The sequence below is a fragment of the Colletotrichum scovillei genome (genome assembly GCF_011075155.1).
Source record: "Colletotrichum scovillei strain TJNH1 chromosome Unknown Contig00003, whole genome shotgun sequence".
NCBI lineage: Eukaryota > Fungi > Ascomycota > Sordariomycetes > Glomerellales > Glomerellaceae > Colletotrichum > Colletotrichum scovillei.
In genome coordinates this window covers 1,506,505-1,529,763 of record NW_023336261.1, presented here as the reverse complement: position 1 = coordinate 1,529,763, position 23,259 = coordinate 1,506,505, and the positions used below count along the sequence as shown (strand labels likewise).

Genomic DNA, 23,259 nt, shown 5'->3' with positions numbered 1-23,259 from the left:
TTTGTGCTTCTGTGTGTAAGGTCTCATCCCCAGGTCCGTGCCTGTGCATCTCGGCCGATGGTCATTGTGAAGGTAGGTCGGGATTCCTATCGCAGAGCCTGTGACACCTCGGTTATCGCTAGGAGATGAGAGGTGTGGAAGTGAGATATGATCCTCGTTTTACCGGCAGTGGTGTATGCTTCCTTGGATCGGTGGTCAAGTAGCCAGCCAAATTGTTATTTGCCTCTTGTAACGATGTTAGCTACACTACGGTTACCCAGATATGGCCATTGTAAAAGCCGCTGCTGAAATCCTTGATATGAAGACCTCGTTGATGATGCATTTCAAGCGATTGCAGATGCTTTGTGGCAAGCAATAGGATCCGTGAGCACAAAGGCATCACCAAACCTGGGATAGATTTAGATCCAAAAGGCTTGGTAATGTGCAATGGTAAAAGGTCATCTCGTCAAAGGCCATCCTCATGAGACATGGAGATAGGAGAAGTGGTGTGTTTTTGAGATACCAAACGGCTGCTTTCCCCCTCAAAATGACGATGATAAAAGGAAGAACGATCGAGCCTCCGCTCCGCGTCCAGTGTCATGCTTCCCACCAGATCAGCTGGTATAGAAACCCTTGTCTAACAATACTTAAGAACCCTGTTATCTTGCCTTGAGTGACAAAGCTCAGTTGGTCTTGAGGACCCTCATACAATAAAGACCGGCCAGAATGTAAGATCATCATTTTCGCATCATCTATCACGGCATCGTCATTTCTGCGTCCGTTCGTATTCGTGAATACAGAGTTAGGAACCCCCGACCGATCCCCTTCTCTATCAGGAAACCAGAGACTATACGCCTCGGCACGTACAAACTAAACCCTACCGTACCCATTTAGTCTGTCTTCTAGCTCGTACATCGTGATGCTCGTGGCAGACATCTCCTGCACCAAGGGGGACCGAAGGTAGTCTAGGCCGAGAGGGACAGCTGGCTAGGTTACGGCCAGAGAGGACGTCTTATGTATTTAAAACCCAGGGATCGACAAGCATTCTCTCACCTTAAGCATAAGCTCGTAGCGTCTTCAACCGCATTGATTTATATGCCCCAAGCCCCTCCGAGGAGATTGGGTCTGAGTAACCTCGATAGATTCCCTAAGCAAATCTAGATCAGAGGGGCCAACACACCCGCACATACAACAAAGCAGTTCACTTCCATTCCCGCTCACGCTCCTTTACATAGTTCTCACGTATACGAACAGGAGCAAAAGCGATGATATAGGGTAAGTCACTTACTTCCATCCTTTCCTTCCCTTATGCTCCCTTAATTTATACTCACGAATATGAGAGAAAGCATAAACGACGATGTAGGATTTATTAACCACGTCCATCCCGCTCCCTTGCGCTCCCTGACTTTGCTCTCACGAATACGAACGAACGGGAGCGTGAACAAGGATGTGGAATAGATAGTATCCTCTATGCGGGGCTTCTCGAGATCACTTAAGTTTTTATCATCAAAGGCAGGATAACAAGACCATTGAGCATTGTTGGACAATGGTTCCCGAACCAATTGGTTTGGGATTCGGGGGGAGTGAACGTGAGCGGAACGTGACGAGGCTCAATTGCTCTCCGTTAATACTGCTTGCTGGTCGTCTTGAATCGGTGAGCCTTGGAGCTGGTGGGTGGCACCGTTTATCTCAAGCTTTCTGAAACGAACAAGTTCAAGCTGTGGTGACTACTAAACATCATTCCTCAGAGGCCATCGTGGCCAGAAGTTCTTGAAGACTTTATTGTCTATTGGGTATTATTTTGTCTATCCCACACAAATCAAACCTACGCCGGTATGCAAATTCCCATTCCAAACAGCAAGTGACTTTTCCTTCTCCCCTCCCCCACAATCTCACGCATTGAGCTTCTGCTTCGTCCTCTTCCTCTTGCCACCAACCTCCCTCCCCTCCTCAAGCTCCAACAACGCCTCCCTCTTCTTCTCGCTCACAATCTTGAGCGCGTCCCGCAGCACCCTCGTCTCCAAGTTCACCCCTTCCTCCTTCCACGCCTCCATCTCCCTGCCCACGCGCGCCTCGATCGCCAACACGAGCTCGACGTCCCTCTGCCCGACAAACGTCACCGCCTCGCCCTTGCGCCCCGCACGCGCCGTACGACCGACCCTGTGGATATAGTCGTCCGGGTTCCGCGGGATGTCGTAGTTAACGACGAGCCCGACCTCGGGGATATCCAGACCTCTCGACGCAACGTCCGTCGCGACGAGGATGCGCGCCGCCGCGGCGCGGAAGCGGCCCAGGTTGTCAACGCGCTGGCGCTGCGGGAGGGCCGAGTGCAGCGAGGTGACGCGGTGGTCGAGCATGCGCAGCAGGTGGTGCAGGTAATCCGCCGTCTTGGTGCGGTTGCAGAAGATGATGACGGATTTCTCCTCGTTGCCGTCCGTCAGGAGGAAGGTGTGCAGGTAGTGCTCGCGGTGGGTGACGGGCACCTGGAGGTGCATCTGCGAGAGCGTGGCGGGGATGGCGAGGGCCTGGGTGTCGACCTCGCAGACGAAGACGGGCTGTTTCCCGGGCTTCAGGGGCATGTCTTTGAGGGCGCGGACCTCGGGGGTGATTGTGGCGGTGAACAATAGAGTCTGGCGCTTCGAGGAGGGCGGGAGGACGGAGAGGCACTCTTCCACGTCGGGGATCATGCTGCCCGGGCCGGTGCCGTCGAGGAGGCGGTCGGCCTCGTCGAGGACGACGTATTTGACGCGGCGGAGGCCGCAGATGGTGTCCTCGCCCGACGTGCGGATGTGGTCGGCCAGACGACCGGGAGTGGCGATGACGACGTGGGGACGTTGCGCGAGGGCGATGGCCTGGGAGCGCATGTCGGAGCCGCCGGTGACGAGGACGATCTTGAGGCTCTGCGGGGAGGAGATGGCCTTGAACTGCTCGAATATCTGCAGGGCGAGCTCGCGGGTGGGCGTCAGGACGACGCCGAAGATGGCGGTGGGATCCTCGGCCCATTTCTGGAGGATGGGCACGGCGAAGGCGACCGTTTTACCGGAACCCGTCCTGCTTCCGCCGATGCAGTCCCGCCCCTTGAGGATCTCTGGTATGCAGCCCTTTTGAATGCCCGTCGGTCTCTTGATTGCCATGTTGGCCAGGGACTGTACGAGCCATGGCCGCACGTTGATGGCGGAGAAGGTGGTGTTGGGGTCTGTTGGCGCAGTGATTGTGTTTTGCGACGGCGCTGCTGGGCGTGAGGTCTGGGGAGCTTGGTCGATAGCGGCGGCCGCGCGCTTGAATCTTGAGGGTGCTTGGATGGTGGATACGACGGCCTTGAGCTCTTCCTCCTCGTCGTCGTCATCATCGTTCTCGATATCTTCGAGATCGGGCTCGGCAGTGGGGTCGGTCCTCCGTCTCTTGCGCGAGGCGGGACTGTCGAGGTAGTCGGATTCGGACTCGGAGCCGGAAGAGTTGGCGGGAGAGGATGCCGGGACCTCATCTTCGGCCACACGGCCCGGTCGTCTGGAGGTCGCAGAGGACGGCATTGAGGGCGATCAGTCTCTGTTCTGATTTATGCCGGTTGTGACGCGATTTGGCCGTGGACCTGAGACTTGTAGCATAAAGTTTGTGATGGTGATGGGCTCGACTGCAGCAACTGCATCAACGTCTGAGAATTTTCGGGCAAGGGTCCAAAAAGTTTTTGGTTGCAAAGTGCCAAAGCTTCGGCGCGGCGGGCTGGTGGGGTGAATGGTGCAGGGGGCTCTGGCGTGGGGCAGACCAATTGGAATGGAAGGCGGTCAGTGTCAGGGCTCCGCATTGAGACGGTAGACGCGCGCCTAGAGAAACGGAGCTACGCAGTTACAGTGCCTTAGTGAGTGACCTTAGTGAGTGACCGGGGACTCAAACGGCGCGAGTGACGGGGCAAATTGGCCAGTAAGAGAACAGCAAGCGAGAATACGTAACTAAGCCGACAAAGTTGAGGTATCATCTATCCATCGTTCATTCAGTGGCCAAAACAAAAGCTCAGCTCCCTATCATATGGAGCCTACGAAAAATCCGAGGAGACTCTTATCAGCCTCAGGTGTAACGATGCAAGGATTTTTACAAGAACAAGACGGGACTCGCACCCGGGACCTATGTGTGCGGAATTATTCGTTCAAGTTCGCCAACATTCTCCGCTACGAGACAGGCCTTGGTGACAATACCAGATGAATCTATTCATCATAAAGGTAGCCGTTGGGGAGCGGCGGTTGGTGAGTATGTGAGCCTGCATTTCATGGTAGTGTGTAATAGCAGAATGCATCTACGTGGACTGGGCACGGTCAAACTTCACACATCTGTCATCTCTAGACTGCATATTTCATCCGTAGGCAACGACAACTTTCCCCCTCCGACTCAACCATCTGTGCATCGGGCAGAGAGAAAGAAAGCATAAATCCAGCGCCTTTCCAAGATGAGTCGAGCCGATGTTGGAGTGTCCAGCCAGGACCATGCTCGATGCAGAAGAGCCACAGAGGCCCGGAAACTTTCAGGGCTGAGGCTGATGACAGCATAACGTTGCTTCCCGCCCAGGGATGGGGCCAGCATAGACGCAGTTTCCGCCTTGTGCCCCTTGGCGGGATCCAGGGATCTGTTCCTGGAACGAATGCAGATGCTGGTGCATGAGCAGGAGCCTCGGACACCGACGAGCACAAGTCGAGCAGACACTCGCCCGCTTTGCTTTCTCCGTGTCTGCTCTATGGCCTGTCGGATGATTAATCCGATTCTGACGGGCACTGGATGTGAAGAACGCCCACGGAGAACATAGTGAGGGGTTGAAAAGCCAAATCGAAGCCGGATGTCGTTTCCTGACTGGCAGAAGCATAGAGGCCAGCGGTACTGAACTCAATAAGATGGACTCGGATGATTTTTCTCCATCTCGGACGTGCCCGTCTGACATACCGCTGGTTCTGACTTGACCTCACAGCTAGGACCCAATAGCCCGGATTTGACAGACGAATTGTCATAGCCGGACAACGTCAGCAGAACTTACCCCGTAAGCCTGCCTTCAAGTTTTGCTTCCATCTTGCCTCACTCTCTTGCCGGGTACTCGAGAGGTGCGACTAGTCAGGCACGCCGCACGCGTTCCAGGCTGGCAAAGTGGGCATCGGAAATCCCCCGACCAAGACGATGCAACTGCGATACACCACGTAGGTGTTTTGGGGCAGGGCCTCGAAAAACCGGGCCTTCGTCTGATCAGGGTCCAGGTCCAGTGGTGCGGATAATGCGGTGAGGCCTCGAATCCGTGGCCCGTCAAACACCACAGTCATCATCACCTTAACCGCTTGTCGGCTCATCGCCGTCGTCGGACCGGCCACAAGGTAGGATGGTGAGAAAGGGGCAATAACCGAACAAAACTCTTCCCGTGATTCGGACCCCAATGGTCGTGCGTGCTGCTTGTCTGCAAATGCTTTTCCCCTCATCGGGGAACCATCCTATTCGTGCCGCATCGCCGGTGGAAGAGGCACAGCAATAAGAAGGGCATGTCTGCAACCACCATTTCGACGCCTGGGTCTGCAATCAGCTGACTGGAATTGCTCAAACGGACTGCAATGCCGACGCCGTTGGGTCGTAATGCCAAAAGATTTGGAAGCCGCGGCAGATGTGCTGTGTCAATGTGTGCCGTATACAGGAGCCACTTTCGACAGCATGTGCCGAAAGGAGCTCCGTGTGCTGCCCCCGTTTCTTCTTCTTCTCTCCTTCAGATGCTGCCGCCGGAAAAGCCCCCCATTTCAGCCAAAACGGCGCTGTCAAATGGCTTATGCAAGTTTCATCGACACACCGACCTCTCATGTAGGAATTGGACGGATGGAGATTGGTTGCCGAAAGCCCGCATTAATCTGTCCTTCGATCCTGCAGTCATGTAGGGGACCCCGCGGTGATGGTGTGAGGATGTGAATGTGACGGGATGAGTGTCGTTGGCTCAGTATTCCCACCAGCTATTGGCCCGAGACCAGCTAGAATTCATGGTCAACCGAGGGGTTGTCGGATACCTAGAGAGAAAAGCAATGGCCAATCCCGCGGAGAGAGCGAGTAGAGCAACGGATAGGGCCCGACAGTTTCTCAAATCCGTCAAACAATTGCGTCCCACCCATCAGACAGTCCATCGCCCTGGAAGGACAGAAGAGTCAGGTTGCATCGGGGACGTCTCCCGGATTGTGCATCTCGAGCCCATGCAGAAGACGGTCGGAAATCAGTGCAGGGCCCAGCTTGGTGCGTGCGACGGTGCGACGTGCGGCGTGCGGCATGCCCACGATGGCACGAAGAGATGCTTGGTGCTTGGTCGGGGAGAGGGCCAAGAGGGGGGAGCAACCCGCAAGGAGCGATGGCAGGGCAGGGCATCGAATGGCAGCCCAAGACATGGACGACACACCACCAACGACAGCGCAACCCCTGTCTCATCTCTCATGCCCCCCATGGCTCTGGACGCCCTCTCAAACTTGGTCGCCGTACGGATGTGTGTAACTGGTCAGGCGTCTGCCCATTGTCCATTGTGCAGCGCCAGGAGATGGGCGTTCCGAGTGGGCAGAGCTGCTCTCTGTGGTGACGGTTGGAAGCCCACTCATCACACCGTGCTTTGTGCTGGAGAGCGTGAGTGTCTGGAGGTGGTGTACTGTGTCGGGTTTGTTTGTGTTGGGCGGTGACGAGGTGTATACATTTCTTGATTCTTGGTTAAACACGCGTCCTGATGACGGGTGCCTTGCAACGGTCGATTCGGAACAGCGGCATTGGCTTTGTCTTCCGCCAAACAGTCCTTATTCGAGGATTGTGCGGATAAACACAGGCGCACAGAAGCGAGTTGATGGTGACTGACTCTTGTGCAGTGGATCGGACAGCCTCGAAGTTGTATCGGTCGAAGCGTACAAACGGAGACCATTGTCGTCTCCAACCCAATTCAGACTCCAGAGTCCAGACCCCAGGGCTGATTCTCTTGCTAGAAGATACCCAACTGGGGAGGGCCAGAACCTCAGACGACGCAAGGGACGCCCGTATGGTGGCGCGTTTTTCTGCCCCAAGACGCTGGAAGGGTTTAAAAGAAGCGACCGAGCGCACTTTGGTTTTCGGCGCAGCTTCGATTGATATGCTGATTGACTTTTTGTTGTTGTCGGTGCTGTTCTGTCGTTCGTGTAGGTGCAAGATGAGGCAAGACGGATGAAAGAGTGTAAGGCGGGCAGTACTTACCACAGGTACCTTAGTAAGGCAAGCTGTAGGTACCTTACCCACGTACCTACCTACTTACCTACCTACCTAGGTACCTACCTTGGGAGGGTAGTTCGCTACCAGGAGGTGAGGTGGTTTACAGTATCGAAAAGGTACAAGAGAACGATGGCTCAAGCCCGGCCGCTTTATGTAGCTGTCCCGCAGTTTGCACCACACATCAAGTGCCACATCCCGAAAAGATACATTAGCTCCATTACGTGGGCCTCGTACCTCCTCCCATCTCAATACCTTGCCTTTACCTCCACCTACCTCACCTCAGGGCAGTCACCCAGTGCATTCAATCATCAGGCCCTGAAAAAGGCCCCCAGTTTACCCAGAGCCCCCTCCCCGTTTTCCATTGGAACTTGGCCTTGGAATTAGCGCCCAAGCTCGTCCCCGTCCCGCCGCTCCCCGCCTTTTTTGCCCACTTGAATCCCACTCCATTCACTCACTTTCCTGTCGTCTTTCTCAAAAGGAACCAAGGTCTAAGGGCTCGCCCGTCGCCACTGCGTCGTTGTCGTTTGCTATTGCATTGCTCCCCCCTCTCTCTCTCCGGTCTGCTCAAACCTCAAAGCCGGTCCCTTCACCCCGAAGAGAAACAGCAGGAAACCTCCTTCTTCCGTCCCCCGGTCCCGATACAGACCACCAACTACCACCTCGATCCATATCGCCTCTGCTCATCTTACCTTGGGTACTGGAACGTCACCCGCGCACCCCAAATCTACTCTCTCTCTCCCACCTCAATATCCATCTTCTGAATCCTGCGGGGAAAGCTATTTGCCGACGTTTTACTTTCCAGTCTCTCGCTTCCAAGCCTTCTGATCTTCAACAAAACGTCCCCGATAGTCTTATTATTTACTCAGCCTCGAACCAGAGGATCAAACGCTCGGCGGCCGTCGCTCTCCAACTTGATCTACGCTACGTCAGCTCCTACGAAACTATTCGACCACGCTAGTTTCTGTCTTTCTGCCTGTGCCCAGTGCCGCAGCCGTCACACCTCGACTTACCTCGTCAAGTAGTTTGGCTTGGCTTCGGCCCTTTTTTGCGACTTTTTGGCATCCTACGTCTGGGGTACAACTCTCTCCAGCTTCAACCGCATCGTTCCGGTCTACCCAACTTACCTCCGTTGCCATGGCCGATCAGAATCCCTCACAACCTCAGACCATGGAGCCTCCTCACCAGGTAAGCATGCTCGCCTGATGAGCTCTTGAGATGGCCTCTGTAGCGAATCGTACTCATTATTTCACGTAGGCACCGCCGAGCGTCCCCTCTCCTCTGTCCACGCCTGGTTCCGTCCCCATGATGAACTCGCCAGTTCCTCTCCTTCGCCCTGCCATTCCCGGCGGCCGAGGCGGAGGTGCCCGAACACCTAGACTCGGTCTCGCCATCCCTCCATCACCAAATGCGAAACCCGTCGGCGGACAAGCACCTCAAGCCGTAAACTCACGACCACCTCTCCCGACCCTCCACCTGGCCACGCCGATGGGCAGTCAGTCAACACCTTACGAGCAACCACCTCGCGTGGGAGGCGTAGGACAATCTGCCAGCGGCGGTAGCGAGAGCAGTGCGGCACACTCGAGATCTGGAAGCTTCGGCCCTCTGGATGGTCGAGCTAGCAACCCTACGTCAGCTGGCTCTCAGTACTCGGCACTGTCCTTTGCCTCACAATATGGCTTTGCGAGGCCTCAAGGCACTCCCGACCCGTCGTCCGCGGTGGGATCAATTTACTCTGAGCGGAGCGAAGGCGGTGTCGGTATGGAACGGGACGGCAGTTTGCAGGGTCTAGAAGCTTTTGACAAGCTGTCATTAGAGCGGGGCAGGACGCTGGATGTGGAGGAGCTTGACTCCGAGTCGTGGAGGGTCGCGAGTATGGAAAATCGGATCGAGGAGCTCGGCAGTCTCGGCGAGGGTGCCGGCGGAGCCGTCACAAAAGCCAAATTGAAGGGTGGAAAGACCACATTCGCCCTCAAGGTGCGACCGCTTCATTTCCCACACCGACAAAATTGGAGACTAACATGCCCAGGTAATTACCACGAATCCCGATCCCGACGTTAAGAAGCAGATTGTGCGCGAGTTGGGTTTCAACAAAGAGTGCGCGTCGGAGCATATCTGCCGTTACTATGGCGCCTTTGAGGACTCGACTACGGGCACGATCTCAATCGCCATGGAGTTTTGCGAAGGCGGTTCCCTGGACAGTATTTACAAGGAGGTTAAGAAACTCGGTGGACGGACAGGCGAGAAGGTTCTCGGCAAGATTTCCGAGGGCGTTCTGCGGGGACTGACGTACTTGCACGGCATGCGTATTATTCACCGAGACATCAAGCCATCCAACATTTTGCTCTGCAGGAATGGCGATGTCAAGCTATGCGACTTTGGTGTCTCAGGAGACTTTGGTACTAAGGGTGAAGCCAATACCTTCATCGGCACCAGCTACTACATGGCTCCCGAGCGCATCACCGGCCAATCCTACACCATTACCTCTGACGTATGGTCGACTGGCGTAACTCTGCTGGAAGTGGCCCAACATCGATTCCCCTTCCCGGCCGACGGCACAGAGATGCAGCCACGAGCTGGGCTGATCGACCTTCTCACCTACATTGTGCGGCAGCCGATACCAAAGCTCAAGGATGAGCCGGATGCCAACATTTTCTGGAGTGACAACTTCAAGTATTTCATCGAGTGCTGGTAAGTGACGAGAATTTGGTATGAAGTATGAAATCATGTACTGACCTATCAAAGCCTGGAGAAGGAACCCACAAGGCGAGCGAGCCCATGGCGGATGCTCGAGCACCCGTGGATGGTGGAAATGCGCGCGAAGCGTGTCAACATGGCCAAATACCTGGCTCAGGTTTGGGGCTGGGATACCAAGCAATGATTGGCTGATAGCCACAATGTCGTGACGACAGTAACATTGTTCCATACGGCGCAATCACGGCGACACGTCAACCACAAAGCAGCAAAAAGTACATTGTTGCTCCTTGGCAGGAGGATCATGGCAACCTGGGCCAGCTCCCGAGGAAAGCATCAAACACACCACAAGCGAAACATGAACAAAGAACCGAGTTCAAAGGGAGACAACTCTTTAGCGATGAAGCAAGCGGAAGAAGGAGGCCATTTTTCATGATTTAATAAGCGAAGGGCATTACGGGCACAGGATTGCCAATGTTACGCCTTCAGGGGGTCAGACTTACTTTCTGGATATATGTAGCGGAGGCAGACATGTACTTGGACAAGCGGCGGCGGCGGATCGGGTATTCAGCGGAGACTGTAGGCATTATTGTGTATCCAAGCGATTGCCTGTCCGGTTTGGGGCAATACAAACAAAGAAAAATTATGCCAATGCTGATTGGGGTTTACCCTTTTTCTTTATGGCCGAGGAATCAGACTGAGGTGGTTTGGTAGGAGAAGGATTTGCCTTGCAGGTGGCATTGTACATATATATGCTTGATTCAACGAATCTCTCCGAGGGGGTATCTAGTCTACAACCATTTACATGCCAAGTAGATCACCTTTTTGAGCCGTGAAGCGGTGATGCCTTTTGTTTTTTTGCGTTAATCTTCCCTTTTGTGAAGTAAGGTGTTTTATGATTCCGCAGTCGTAGTCTCGGAAGTATCTGGTGCCCCGGCAGCCTCGGTGGCGGTAGCGGTACTTTCAGTGATGACAGCAGCAGTAGCAGCAGGGACAGCAGCAGGGGCCGCGGCGACCTCGGACTCGTCGACGCCCATCAGTTCCCTCAGCGCGACGGTGGCGTAGGCGCTCTTGGGGAGCTGGAATGTGACCACGACCGCCGTCTTTGTCTTTTCGGGGGTCGACGTGGTATCGTTCGAAGCGGCGGCGGTGGTCTCCGCTTGCTTCTCCGGCACCGGCTCCTGCTTCGATTCCGAGATCTGCGCCGGCGCGTCTTGCATCGGCTCATCCGCCTTGGCCTCGCCCTCTACTCCCGCCACTGCTACATCCGTCTCGGTCTTGACCTTCTTCGCCGCATCTTGATCCTCGGCGTTTTCATCCTCCGGGCGACCCCGCTTCTTCCCGTTCCCACCACGCCCGGCTGCGGCGCGGATACGGTCCATGTCGGTGGGGTGCATCTGCTCCTCGTCGTCCTCGTAGGCGCGGACCTCGAAGCTGGGTTCCGAGAGGAAGCGCACGACGACCTTGCGGTACGCGCCCGGCAGGCTGAATTCGCGGTGGCGGCGGAGCATGTCGTGCGGGTCGAGGCCGCCGTTTTCGCGCATGAAGATTGTGTAGAATTCGCCGATGGCGTTGGTCGGGTAGGCGACGGCGTGGCCCGGGGAGGGGAGGACGATGTCATGGATGGTGTAGGTTCCCGAGGCGGCTTCTTCGGCGGTGAGGGCGCGGGCTGGGGCGGAGGAGGAGTCTGCGTCGTCGTCTCCTCCTTCGTTGTCTGCATCTGCATCTGCGTCGGCGGAGGAAGAGTCGAGGACGAGGTCGCCTTCGACTACGTTCTTGCCGTAGAGGCGCCAGCGGTGGCTTGCGGCGTGGTTCCAGACGTAGGACTGGTAGGCGTGGAGGTACATGTTGCGCAGGCCGCGGGTGATGCTCGTGAGGGCGCCGGTGAAGTCTCGTCGGGACGGGGCGGTGGACCGGCCGAGGTGGCGGATGAGGCTCGCCTCGGCGGAGAAGCGGCGGGGCAGGTGGGAGAGGGCTTCCTCTGCGGACCCGCCGTCGCGGAAGACCTTGCAGGCGCGGTGGCGGTTCAGCTCGTCGCGGGCGTGGCCTTGGTCCGGGACTTCGCCCGCGAGGGCGCGCTGGGCGATGGCCTCGTCGTAGTAGAGGATCGCGTTGACGGCGGCTTCAAAGTCGCCCTGCAGGAGGAGGCGGCCTACCTCGTGGGTGCCGATGGCGTGGGTGCCGAATCGCTGGTGGCCGAAATAGTTTATCCAGCCCGGGTTGTGCATGCTCGCCATGGCGGCCTCGACGGAGGCGCGGATCTGGGAGGAGCGGTCGGCGGGGGGCAAGTCGGGGTTGCCGCCGACGAGGCAGTCTTTGAGGGCGATGACGAACTCGTTGCCCCTGTGGGCGCCGAGGTGGATGGGCGAGTGGGCGTAGCGGTAGTCGCCGACGGTGACGCCGAAGAGGCGGGCGCGGAGGAGGGCGTCGGCGCGCTGGCCGCGGACGGAGCAGCGTTGCGTCGTGGCGGCGCGGCGGTCTTTTGTGCCTGCGGTGCCGATGGCCTGGGGTTTTATGCGGAGGGCCTTGGAGATTTGGTGCAGGGCGTCCATGGTGTCGCGGTTCTCCTTGTAGAGGGTGAAGTGGAGGTACTCGCCCTCGCCGGGGGCCACGGCCTTGGGCTGCTTCTTCTTCTGCTTGTTGTTTTCGCGGTTGTTGTTGTTGTTGTTGTCGCGGCCGCCGCGCATGCCCTTGCCCTTGCCGCGAGGGGGCGGGACTCGGGCTACGATGGCGCCTGTGGGATCGGTGGTGGTGTCGATGGTGGTGTTGAAGATGCGGCGGACGTTTTGGTGGAGCTGGGAGCGCTTGTCCTTGTCGTCCATGACGGGGGATGTGACGGGCTCGGTCTTTGCCGTCTTGTCGGCGGATATCATCTTGTAAATGGTCACGAGCTGGTTGGCGAAGTCGTCGTTTGTGAGAGAGGCGAGGAGGGCGATGTCCTCGGCGGGGACTTCTGGAATGACCGTGGCGGGCTTCTCGGCGGCTTCTGCATCTTGCGATGGCTCTTCTGGTTTCGGCTCTTCTTCCTTCTTCTCTTCCACTACGGGAGCAGCAGGAGCAGGAGGTGCTGGTGGAGGCGGCGTGTTCTCCTTTGGTGGCGGGGGAAGGCGAGTTTCTGTGAGGTGAAGGACGGAACCATCTTTGTTGATTTCGTAGACTTGGAAGTCGGTGTATCTGAGGGTTGTGTTAAAGGAGAAGTCATATAGGCAGATAGAAGGACTTACCTTTTGCGCATGTCTCCAGTCCAAGCGACCATACTCGGCGCGATGCGCTCAGTGATGCCGAGGGACGCATCAAGGCGCGTGCCGTTGGAGCGGCGGACTTCAGCCGCCATTCTGGTACGAATTGGCGTGTAATGAGGATCAGACTGTTTTCTCGAGTAAGAAGAGGTAGAATTCGGATGAATTGATGGATCTGAGTATGAGGTGATGAGATGCGGGATGAAGCTCTACCGCGGGGCCAATTGCCATATTTTCAGTAAATGCCTGCAGAAAGTGGTAGATGGGATGGAATTTGGCAGGCGGTGTAAGGGAGTCCCACCAAAACTGGCTCGTTTGGGAAAGCGGTCAACCTCGCTCATCCACTCAAGCCAATTCTCATATGAGATTCGCTCACCTTCATTGCACTTAGATCTGCCATTGACGTTCATACGTTTCTAGTTTCTTTTCATTTTATTTCAAAGCTACTTTCTCAGTCCACCTTCAATCTCAAAATCTCAACCGCATTGCCGCCCATGATGGCCTTGGCCTGCTCGCTTCCCTCACCCACCGCCACAGCAACGGCATCGGCATTCATGCTCACACTCTCCCACTCGCCCTGCTCATCAGAGGTCAATGGCGGGAAGAAGGGGTGATCAGTGCCAAACATGAGTCTATCCGCTCCACTGGCATCGATGGCCGCCTTTAGCCCAACCTCTGAGTAAATGACAGCATCGAGGTAGATCTGCTCCTTGAGCACGTTCCAAATCGTCCGGCGGCCCTTGCCGACCTTGCCCTCGCGCACCAGCTGCCCGTCGTGCATGATGCAGCTCTCGATTCGTCCAGCCAGGAAAGGCAGCGTGCCTCCGCTATGCGCCAGGAGCATGCGCAGCTCGGGCACGTCGTCAAAGACGCCAGCCAGGTACATGCGCGCCACGGCGATGGTAGTCTCCATCGGGAAACCCAGGGCCAGGGGCAGCACGTGGCCGTATTCGTTGCTCGCCCTAGGGCCCCAGACGTCGTTGGGCAGGCCGTAGTGCGGGTGCAGGAAGATGGTCAAGCGGGCGGCGGCGATGGCCTTGAAGATGGGTAGCAGGTCCGGGTCGTCGAGGCCCTTGCCCAGCCCAGAGGTGCCGAGGATGATGCCGCGGCAGTATTTGAGCGCCTTGACGTGGTTGATGGCTTCCAGGATGGTCTCGAGTGATGCTGTCAGAGGAAGAGCAGCAAAGAAGAAGAGGCGGCCTGGGTGCGCGGCGCACATGCCGTCGAACTCCTCGTTGACGCCCTTGGCCATGGCGCCAGACTCGGAGGCATCGATGAAGTCGAGCCACGGGTTCGCCAAGGAGATAACCGAGATGTCAATCTTGTGCGTGTCCATGAAGTGAACCTTTTGGTCGAGCGAGGCGTAGTGAGAGGTCAGCGGCCGGCCGGGAGGCTTCGCTGAAGGATCCTTGGTAGCCTCCTCGAGGGCTTGTTCCTCCGAGGCCAGGAGGATGAGGCGCGGGTCTGGTGTTTGCGGGAAGCTGCGCACGACGGGAATGGTGGTCCTAGATTCGAGGATCTTGACGTAGGACGGGGGGTACATGTGGGTGTGGACGTCCACCACCGTCATGGCTGTGGATGAGGCCATTGTGAAATCGGACGAGCTGACGACGTCCCTTTACTGCCTTGCGTCTTCACTTGGGGCTGGCATTGAGATGGCCCAAAGTACAGTCAGTCTTGTTCGTTGATCTACTTGTCGTTAACCCGTGGTTCAGCTATGAGGTTCCAAAGCATGATGCTGGGTCGACTTACAAGATGAAGAGGCTCACTTGTAGCTGAGATGGTGAGAGATCTCGGCTTATCTCTTCTGCAATCTAAGGACAGGAAAAGAAGCCAATCTTGTTATGTTATGGTCTGTTTCCAAGTTGGAAGCTTTCCCAGGAGCAAGCAAAGCTGTGTTGCCCCTCGTCCTCCTTTTAAAAAGGTAAGTACCAGTTACCCGACAAACTACGTCTTTCCAGGAAGGTGATGAGGTCGCCATGACCCGCAACGCCTGGTTCCCCCTCCAATCCATGTTCCCCTCATATGCAAGCGCCTCAATGCACCGCATACCTCGCAAAACCCCACACGCGGGCGTCTCCAAAGGTAAGTAAGGTACTAAGGTAATCCTTCCCTTGTCGATTATCTTTCTACTTTACCCCGCCGTTATCTCCAATCGTCTTTCCGCGCGCCGGCCTTTAACGCACGACCGGCCTCTTATCGTCAGACTTTCCTTCTCCCCCCTCCTCTCCAGTGTGAGACACTGAGGTACTGCTTACACATAAGTATAACGTGTAGGAGCTCTCCGATGAACTTCCCACTCGTGCACCCGCGGACCCAGCCGGTCTTGTTAAAGGGTTCTCTCTTGAGTCCCTCCCCGTAATGCCCCGTCCTGGCCGGGGATGAACAAGGGGCAACGCCTGGCCCCGTCCGGAACTGATTAGACGGCGCCGGTGGTTGGCTGTTAACTTACGATGTTAATGCTCGGCCTCTGGTTGGCTGGGCCGCCGCCAGTCGCCAACGACAAGGTACTTGGACAACCTACCGTATCAACGGATAGATATAAGTCGCTCGGAACCTGTACCGCACGGATTTAGTAACGAACCTTATCGTGACTTCTTACTCGAGATTACACCTCACCCTGATACATGTGATGCTCCCAAGTCTCAACTGACCACATTCATCTCTGAATCTCTCATACATCCACTCTTAACTCAGTGAAGAAAGCAGCAATTAGATCATCATGGCAGCTACAGCAGTAGACAAGGAGGGTCTCTTCATCCCCGTGAGTGACACCAGTGACATGCCATCATAATCGCCCCAAGCATCACCAACTAACACCAAACATCAAGCTCATCGACTTCTCAGCCTTCCTCAACGGCGACGCCGCGAAGCGCAAGGAAACAGCAAAGCAGGTCCTCGACGGCTTCCAAAACGCAGGCTTCATCTACCTCCAAAACGTCCCCATCAGCCAGGACCTCCGCGCCGCCACCTTCGCCAAATCAGCAGACTTCTTCTCCCAGTCCGACGCCGTCAAGCAAGGCCTCGGCTGGACCACCCCGCAGGCCAACCGCGGCTACTCCGCGCCCGGTCGCGAAAAGGTCAGCAACCTCACCACCAACGAGGAAATCGAAAAGGTGCGCGCGGGCAATCCGGACCTCAAGGAGTCGTTTGAGATTGGCCGCGACGGCGAGCCGGACCATCCGAACCAGTGGCCCGTCGAGCGGGACGGCGAGCGCGTGGCCGGATTCAAGACGCAGATGCTTGAGTTCTTTGGGCAGTGCAAGGCGCTACACGTCGAGGTGATGCGCGCCATTGCGGTGGGTATGGGGCTGGAGGACGAGCGGTTCTTTGATGGGTATACCGACGTCGGGGACAACACGCTGCGTCTGCTGCATTACCCTTCCGTCGACCCCAACGTCTTCAAGGTGAACCCGGGTCAGGTACGCGCTGGAGAGCACAGCGATTACGGGTCGATCACGCTACTTTTCCAGGATGATCGTGGAGGTCTACAGGTGCGGAGCCCGAATGGGCGATTCGTGGATGCTACGCCTATTCCTGGGACGGTTGTTGTAAATGCTGGGGATTTGCTTGCGCGGTGGAGCAATGATACTATCAAGAGCACGATTCACCGCGTCGTGGAGCCGCCGCGGAAGCCGGAGGACGGGGAGGAGTATCCTCCCCGTTACAGCATTGCGTGAGTGGCCGTGTTGTCTGTTCTTGAAGCTTTTGACGTGCTGACGATGATGAACAGGTACTTTTGCAACCCCAACTTCAAGAGTCATATCGAGGCTATCCCAGGAACGTACGCCACGGAGGAGGAGAAGAAATACGATGGTATCAATAGTGGGCAGTACCTCGTGCAGAGGCTGACGGCCACCTACTAGCGTAGTTGAGAACAGCAAACCAGAATTTCTAGTTAATGTCTAGAAGCGAGCTAAACTGTCTTGCCTGGCACTTTGAGCATCATACCCCTTCGGAGGCTTCTCGCAGTTTAGTTTAGAGTGTTCCCACGAAGGCTACTAACAGGGGAAGGGGAGCCTCGGTGTCTTCGAACCGAAGTTCAGGGGCGCAAGCTCTGCACTTGAGATGGAAAATCAAAACCATCCTCAGCATGGACAGACTGCCTTCGATGGCACCATTCGCTATATGGAGTGATTATGACTAGGCTAGGGCAACAGATTGCACTACTTCGGCACAATGGGGATGGAAGTTTTGTGATAAAGTTGGAGGAGATCGGAGAAGCTAGAATATTATCGAAATGCATCTATAACGCAACCTAATCATTTCACATCAAAACCGAACGACACAACATGGCATATCAAGAGATGGCGTCTGCATGCAGCATGACTATCTCTGCGTCACCAATGAATGTTCCCACATATCCTCTCGCAGAATCTCACCCACATCCTACAAGAACTTTTGCACACGCCTCGCCAGTATGACAATCGCCAACGAGCTCAACACCGAAACAAGCGGGTTGACTTTGACCTCCTTGCGGGACCGAGGGAACAACGTGTACATTGCAAGGGGAAACCACAACGCGAAGGGCACGTAGATTACTTGGTGATAAAAGCCAGCTAAAGCAAGCCTCGGAGAGATCAGCCGCGGCCACGGCCGCCCCTGAGATAGGATTGCAAGGTGGGCTTTGTAGCGAAGGAGGAAGAGGAGGAGTGACAGGACCCCACACGTGGTAGCCTCCTTCCAGCTCCCGGATATGCGGCGTCTTTTGCTATTCAGTCCCCAGGTGACGACAGGGACGAGGCCGAGCAGCAGGTCGTTCACGTAGAATAAGGGGTCGTGGCGGAACTCACGGCGGAACTCACGAAACCATCGCGGCCCCGAGAGCGGGCGCAAATTCGTGATCGGCTTGGCGATGGACCCAGCATATTCAGCCAACGACCGTGTGCGATGAACACTCACGACCCAGTGGTCACAATCGATTTTTTTCTCTCGTTGAATCCGGGCCCGAGGAACGCCAGACTCCAGTGAAAACCTGTTTCTGAGCTTTGATAAGTCGTGATAGTCTTCGCCAGGTGGTGTTGCATATATGTGGCAATATTCATCGCGTGATAGAAAGTGCTCGAGTTTCTCTCCTTTGAGCATGGGCAACGTGTGGCAGACAAATGGCGGAGGTGTTACGCCGAAAGAGAAGAAGGCGCCGAACGCACTCGTTGGGCTTAAGATAACGACGAATTCCTCTCCATTACCGTCGTGATCTTGCTTGTCGTCCACCGAATTTTGCTTGTAATGGAGGAAAATTCGCCCCATTCCTCCAATTTTTCCTGTCTTGAGATCCTTCCACCACCACGGAGTCACGCAACTATATTCCTTGTTATAAGAATGCTTTGGGATCACGTCCACCAAGCGTTCAAAAATGCTGTGTGGTGGTTGAAGACGGGTCCATTTATGTAGGTAATCAATATCCCAACCAATGTTTCTGCCGATGTAAACCCGTGCACGCTTGACGATGTGGATATCTTTCTTCTGACATTTCTTTACAATTTGCCAGGATAATGTGACCAGGCCAGCGTTTTGATACTCATCAGCGGCATTGGTGTTTTCCAGTCTTATGGCAAGAATCTTGTCAAACGTATTGTCCGTCATATGATTCAACACACCATACGAATAAATACGGCCTTCGACGATAGGAAGCGTAATACGCAGACCGCGACTTGTCATCTCAATGATTGAGTTTTCTGTCTCGTAGAATGCCTTGATATCAGTGCCAAACCACCAGGCAAATTCTTGAGGGCTCGAGGCCAACAACCTGCTACGATCAAGGTTCTTCGGGACTCGATCCTCGAGGTAATTGAGGCAAATGAGCGATCCAAGCTCGCAAGGTAACCTCCACGCGAGCATTGATTCGTCGGGAGACCCCTTCAGAATCTCGAGTTGCAGTCTTTCAAAAGCCCTTTCCCCCTCGCCATAGAGCAGGGGCATGTTCACATCGAAGATTCCAAGGAGACAGTACGCTCCATCCTCCACCCTCGTCGTTTGCCTCCGAGCGGCCCACGACATGCGCACAGCGACCCTAGCGGAGCGGAAATCGGGGTAGGGATGCTTTCTCAGGAATCTGACCGGTATACTGGTAACGGACTCGATCCTGTGCGCCAGTGAGGAGCGTGTACCGAATCTCTTCCAGGCAGCATTAAAGAAGTAGAGGCTTTCGGGAGCGAGCAGCTCCTGCAACGTCCAGCCTCTCGTGAACCACCGGCTGTTTCGAAAGTGGCTGAAAAATGCCTCTGGGTAGTCGCAATTGTTTGATGACCAGTCGTCGTCATCACCGTTCATGTTCTTGCGCGGGTTTTCATCTTCGGCGTAAATTGGGCACTTGTCTGGCTGAATGTCTTCGAGGTAGGCATAACAGGTGGAGGCATCTTTGTACCACCGATACATCGAGTTGATAGCCTCGGAGAGCTCAGCGCTGCTCGTCTTGTCGATGCAACAGGTGTCTACCCATACCCATTCAAACCCGTTTTTGGCTGCTAAGCAGCAGAGACCATCGATTTTGGTGTAGCCTCGCTTCTTGGTGTGGTTAGGGTGTTCGAGGTCTTGGAAGGTGACCTCGTCGTCGCCCCAGGTGTGTGACAATATCGCATACTTTGGTACACTGACGACGAATTCTTGTAGCTTTCTCGTTTCGACGTTAAGGAGTCGCATGTTGTCACAGATATGTGGTGATATTCACGCTGATTTACAAGTTGGTGTACGAGTTGATGGAAGAATGTGTGTTCACAGAGAGTTGCGCGTTGACAGAGACTGACCACGGCATGAGCCTGTTCATCTAGCCGCCGATAATCCCAGGTTGGACCAACCCCGCGTGAGATCATGCAGCTCGCCCAGCCTCACAGACTGCAGCGAGCAAGCATTGTTGGTTGCCTGCATATCTGTGGACCAATGAGCACTTCCAACGCGACAGTCGTCGGGTTCAAGTTAGCAGAATGATAGGTAAGGAGAAGGCTGTCCATTTTAGGCTTCTGGCTCAAAAGACTTGATTGATGTTCTTGTGTAGAGTCGTCATGGGCTATGGTGGTCGTGTGAAAAGTTCAGTCATTCCGTGTAAGACAGAGGAGGTTGCTTTTCCCTCGAGGGAGTTATAAGGGAGGGATGTTGTCACATGGTGGGGGTGGCAAGGCGGGGCATTCTGTGTACTCCAGGTACCATGTACATGCGCACTGTCCTAACACTGTACACAGACGTCAAGCTCCGAGCTCTAAGCTTCATCAACGACATCGCATCCAACGCCTCGTTCTCACTCATGCAACTTACAACGGAAAGACAATATGAAGAAGACATTACTCATAGTTTTCATCCACGGGTTCAAGGTACGTTAGACCATGCTCATTCTAATGACTTCCGGTCCCTAACGTTCCGCACAGGGAGGTGACGACACCTTTGGCGACAAGGAAGGCTTCACAGCTCAACTCCGAGCAGACCTCGCCGCCCTCCTCCCAAAAATAAACGTAAACGTCCTCGTCTATCCCAAATACGAGACGCGCGGCGATCTAGGAGACTGCGTGAGCCGCTTCCGCGACTGGTAATCCTCCATTCCCACCACGGCCGAGACAGCTCATCCGCTGACGCCCCACCAGGCTCCTCGAAAAAGTAATCGACCTAGAAGTCGCAAACAACACCCCCTCGCCAACAGTAGACCCCTCCGTCCGCGTCGTACTAGCAGGCCACTCCATGGGCGGCATCGTCGCCGCCGAGACCGTCATAGGCCTCACCTCGGAAAAGCCAATCTACTCGGAAGACGGCGTCGAAAAGGCGGCGGACTCGTCCACCGCAACCTTCAACAGCCTCATGTTCCCCTACATCCAGGGCGTCATCGCCTTCGACACGCCCTACCTGGGCATCTCCCCTGGCGTCGTCGCCCACGGCGCAGAGGGCCACTACAACACCGCCAACGCCGCCATGACGCAGCTCAGCGGCCTCGGCACCGCGCTCTGGGGCGCGAAGCAAGCTACTTCTCAACCTTCACGAAACAAAGCCCCCGTCGCTGCGCTACCTGCTCCTCCGGCAAACTCCTCCCAAGGCGGCGGTGGATGGGGATGGGGCAAGATCGCAATGGTAGCAGGCTCCGCCGCCGCCGTGGCAGCGAGCGCGGGAGCGGCGTACTACAACCGCGAACACATCACCCAGGGCCTCACCTGGGCGACGTCGCACCTCGAGTTCGTGGGGTGTCTCGCAAAGGGCGCCGAGCTGCAGAAGAGGGTGCAGTACATGGTCAAGCTCAACCGCGAGCTCGACGTGGGCTTCGCGAACCTGTACACCCGCCTCGGTAAAGCCGCCGGCTCGAAAGAGGTCAGCGTCGTCGGCACGGTGCTGGGCCGGGACCGGACGTTTTGTAACCTGCCGAAGCGGGACAATGGTGGGACGTGGAAGCAGGCTGTGAATGATGTCGCTACGGAGGAGACGCAGGCGCATATGAGTGAGTTGAACCCCTCCCGCAGCCCCTTTTACTGCCGAAGCCTCGGTACGCGGGGTACGGTACGATAAGTTTCGAGTTCTGTACTAATCGGAAGGCTAGACATGTTCGAACCCAAGATGAACACGGGGTACGACAAACTCAAGGAAGACGCGGCAACACTCATCGCCCAGTGGACGCGGAACGAGTGGTATGAGTCCAGTGAGGAAGACAAACTCGTCATAAAGGAGGCGGGTGAGAGCGCCACCGCTTGAGACCATAGGTTGTGATGATTCCTTTTGTTTCTTATTATTACGGCTGCCGGAGAAAGGACGCATTTTTGGTAGACGCCCATCCTCTTTTTCTCATTTTTGTCTATAACCATACCCCCGACCATTATATAGTCCTTATACCCCACCTAAATTTTGGATTCTCATCTTCCCCCTTCTTTCAGTTGAAGAATTACTGCGTCTTGGATCGGCCCGCCTCCTCAGCCTTCAAGTTGCGCATAACCTTGCTCCTCTGCTTCATCATATACGTGTAAAGAATATACGATCCTGTCATCCGTCGTCAGCACTCCCCTGTCGTAGCCACAGACATACAATGTGGGGGTAAACATACCAGGAACATAAACAGCAAGAATAGCATACGAAACCCACGGCACCAACTCCCCAAACTGCCGAGCCGGCGTCGCAGCGTAGTAAATCAGCACGCACTCGCTCGTGATACCAATAGGGTACAGCACGAAGAAGGTATTGTACCGCAGCCACGTCAAAAACTTGGGCTGGAACCCGCTGAGGGTGAGCGCGAAGTACGAGTAGCGGATCACCTCGGTGACGCTCCAGGCGAGCAGCATGGACGAGTACCAGGGGCTGCGGGCGAGGTAGGGGAAGGGGTAGACGACGCCCCAGACGAGGACGAAGCGGGACAGGACTTGCATTACGGTCGTGAAGACGGGGGCGCGGACGACGCCTGTTTGGACGTGGTATGTTAGCGTGTATTTCCTGGTTTTAGACTCCTCCTACTCTATCTTCTCGGATTTTGTTGGAATGGGAGAGAGAGAAAGAGTAGACGAAAGGGAGTGTAAGGGGGATCCAAACGAACCGAGCAGAGCGTGCAGAACCTCCATGGCAGCCATAGTCTGCGTCCACCGCGTCCAGTCGCCGACGCCGAGATGGACAAAGTGCGGCCCGCGGAGGTAGAAGAGCGCGACGGTGCGGCCGAGGACAGTGGCCCAGGCGACGGCGGAGACGAAGTTGTAGGCGATGAGGTAGCCATTCTTGAGGGGGGAGGATTGCCGCCTTTGCGGCTTCGCCGCTGCTGCTGTTGCTGCGTCGGCCATTGTGTTCTTTGCGATTGGGGGGTAGTGATTCGAGCTTTCGTTTGCGGTGAGCGCTTGAATCGTTTCGTGTCGGGACCCGGTGGTGATGCTGGCGAAATGGGTGTTTTTGCGGATGCAAAGCTTCTGGGAAAGATTGTTGAGGGAGGTTGAGCTGCAGCCAAGGGTCCATCCATCCCAATTGTCCCACATCCAATTGGGACCGAGGCATGTGGCATCCTCTGGCTGCCCGTGGGTGGCATGGCATGGCGCATGGGTGCTGGGGGTGTCCCACTGTACAAGGCACGTCGCGGCGCGCGTTGGTGCTGGTTTACAGGGGTCGAGCTCTGAATGCTTGATCCGACCACCCCAACCTAAAAGCTCGTAGCTGACTTTGGTACCCAAATATAACTTCACATGGC

At 55.8% G+C, this 23,259-nt stretch overlaps 8 protein-coding genes across 8 annotated transcripts; 3 read left to right on the top strand and 5 right to left on the bottom strand.

The window, feature by feature from the left end:
* Window positions 1-1,871: 1,871 nt before the first annotated feature.
* Window positions 1,872-3,509, bottom strand: HER10_EVM0012604 (DEAD/DEAH box helicase; the record flags this gene model as incomplete). The annotated part of the gene is made up of 2 exons (XM_035481997.1): window positions 1,872-2,645; window positions 2,718-3,509. 2 exons carry the CDS (start codon window positions 3,507-3,509, stop codon window positions 1,872-1,874), a joined length of 1,566 nt encoding a protein of 521 aa, XP_035336682.1.
* A 4,140-nt stretch (window positions 3,510-7,649) lies between these two features.
* On the top strand, window positions 7,650-10,726 carry HER10_EVM0008807 (uncharacterized protein). Its single transcript, XM_035478316.1, has 4 exons — window positions 7,650-8,385; window positions 8,455-9,174; window positions 9,227-9,888; window positions 9,943-10,726. The coding sequence occupies exons 1-4, from the start codon at window positions 8,335-8,337 to the stop codon at window positions 10,076-10,078; spliced, it is 1,569 nt and encodes a 522-aa protein (XP_035336329.1). The 5' UTR covers window positions 7,650-8,334; the 3' UTR covers window positions 10,079-10,726.
* Window positions 10,727-10,784: 58 nt separating this feature from the next.
* Window positions 10,785-13,225, bottom strand: HER10_EVM0005416 (tRNA pseudouridine synthase D; the record flags this gene model as incomplete). The annotated part of the gene is made up of 2 exons (XM_035475035.1): window positions 10,785-13,065; window positions 13,116-13,225. The coding sequence occupies 2 exons, from the start codon at window positions 13,223-13,225 to the stop codon at window positions 10,785-10,787; spliced, it is 2,391 nt and encodes a 796-aa protein (XP_035336029.1).
* Window positions 13,226-13,577: 352 nt separating this feature from the next.
* On the bottom strand, window positions 13,578-15,052 carry HER10_EVM0004926 (amidohydrolase). Its single transcript, XM_035474553.1, has one exon. The coding sequence runs from the start codon at window positions 14,716-14,718 to the stop codon at window positions 13,582-13,584; it is 1,137 nt and encodes a 378-aa protein (XP_035335985.1). The 5' UTR covers window positions 14,719-15,052; the 3' UTR covers window positions 13,578-13,581.
* Window positions 15,053-15,707: 655 nt separating this feature from the next.
* On the top strand, window positions 15,708-17,351 carry HER10_EVM0000947 (2OG-Fe(II)oxygenase). The gene is made up of 3 exons (XM_035470711.1): window positions 15,708-15,894; window positions 15,962-16,806; window positions 16,864-17,351. The coding sequence occupies exons 1-3, from the start codon at window positions 15,853-15,855 to the stop codon at window positions 16,994-16,996; spliced, it is 1,020 nt and encodes a 339-aa protein (XP_035335610.1). The 5' UTR covers window positions 15,708-15,852; the 3' UTR covers window positions 16,997-17,351.
* Window positions 17,352-17,519: 168 nt separating this feature from the next.
* Window positions 17,520-19,852, bottom strand: HER10_EVM0009219 (HET domain-containing protein; the record flags this gene model as incomplete). Its single annotated transcript, XM_035478712.1, has 1 exon — window positions 17,520-19,852. Exon 1 carries the CDS (start codon window positions 19,770-19,772, stop codon window positions 17,520-17,522), a length of 2,253 nt encoding a protein of 750 aa, XP_035336367.1. The 5' UTR covers window positions 19,773-19,852.
* A 543-nt stretch (window positions 19,853-20,395) lies between these two features.
* HER10_EVM0008834 (uncharacterized protein) lies at window positions 20,396-21,794 on the top strand (the record flags this gene model as incomplete). Its single annotated transcript, XM_035478343.1, has 4 exons — window positions 20,396-20,437; window positions 20,492-20,649; window positions 20,705-21,543; window positions 21,643-21,794. 4 exons carry the CDS (start codon window positions 20,396-20,398, stop codon window positions 21,792-21,794), a joined length of 1,191 nt encoding a protein of 396 aa, XP_035336331.1.
* Window positions 21,795-21,981: 187 nt separating this feature from the next.
* On the bottom strand, window positions 21,982-22,861 carry HER10_EVM0013106 (protein tyrosine phosphatase-like protein; the record flags this gene model as incomplete). The annotated part of the gene is made up of 3 exons (XM_035482474.1): window positions 21,982-22,076; window positions 22,141-22,491; window positions 22,624-22,861. The coding sequence occupies 3 exons, from the start codon at window positions 22,859-22,861 to the stop codon at window positions 21,982-21,984; spliced, it is 684 nt and encodes a 227-aa protein (XP_035336728.1).
* Window positions 22,862-23,259: the final 398 nt, after the last annotated feature.

Excerpts from the sequence above, each read along its gene's own strand:
- HER10_EVM0008807 (XM_035478316.1), top strand. The coding sequence starts at position 8,335 with ATGGCCGATCAGAATCCCTCACAACCTCAGACCATGGAGCCTCCTCAC. Across the intron at positions 8,386-8,454 it reads CCATGGAGCCTCCTCACCAG|GCACCGCCGAGCGTCCCCTC; the intron begins GTAAGCATGCTC and ends TATTTCACGTAG. Across the intron at positions 9,889-9,942 it reads AAGTATTTCATCGAGTGCTG|CCTGGAGAAGGAACCCACAA; the intron begins GTAAGTGACGAG and ends GACCTATCAAAG.
- HER10_EVM0004926 (XM_035474553.1), bottom strand. The coding sequence starts at position 14,718 with ATGGCCTCATCCACAGCCATGACGGTGGTGGACGTCCACACCCACATG.
- HER10_EVM0000947 (XM_035470711.1), top strand. The coding sequence starts at position 15,853 with ATGGCAGCTACAGCAGTAGACAAGGAGGGTCTCTTCATCCCC. Across the intron at positions 15,895-15,961 it reads AGGAGGGTCTCTTCATCCCC|CTCATCGACTTCTCAGCCTT; the intron begins GTGAGTGACACC and ends CCAAACATCAAG. Across the intron at positions 16,807-16,863 it reads CCTCCCCGTTACAGCATTGC|GTACTTTTGCAACCCCAACT; the intron begins GTGAGTGGCCGT and ends GATGATGAACAG.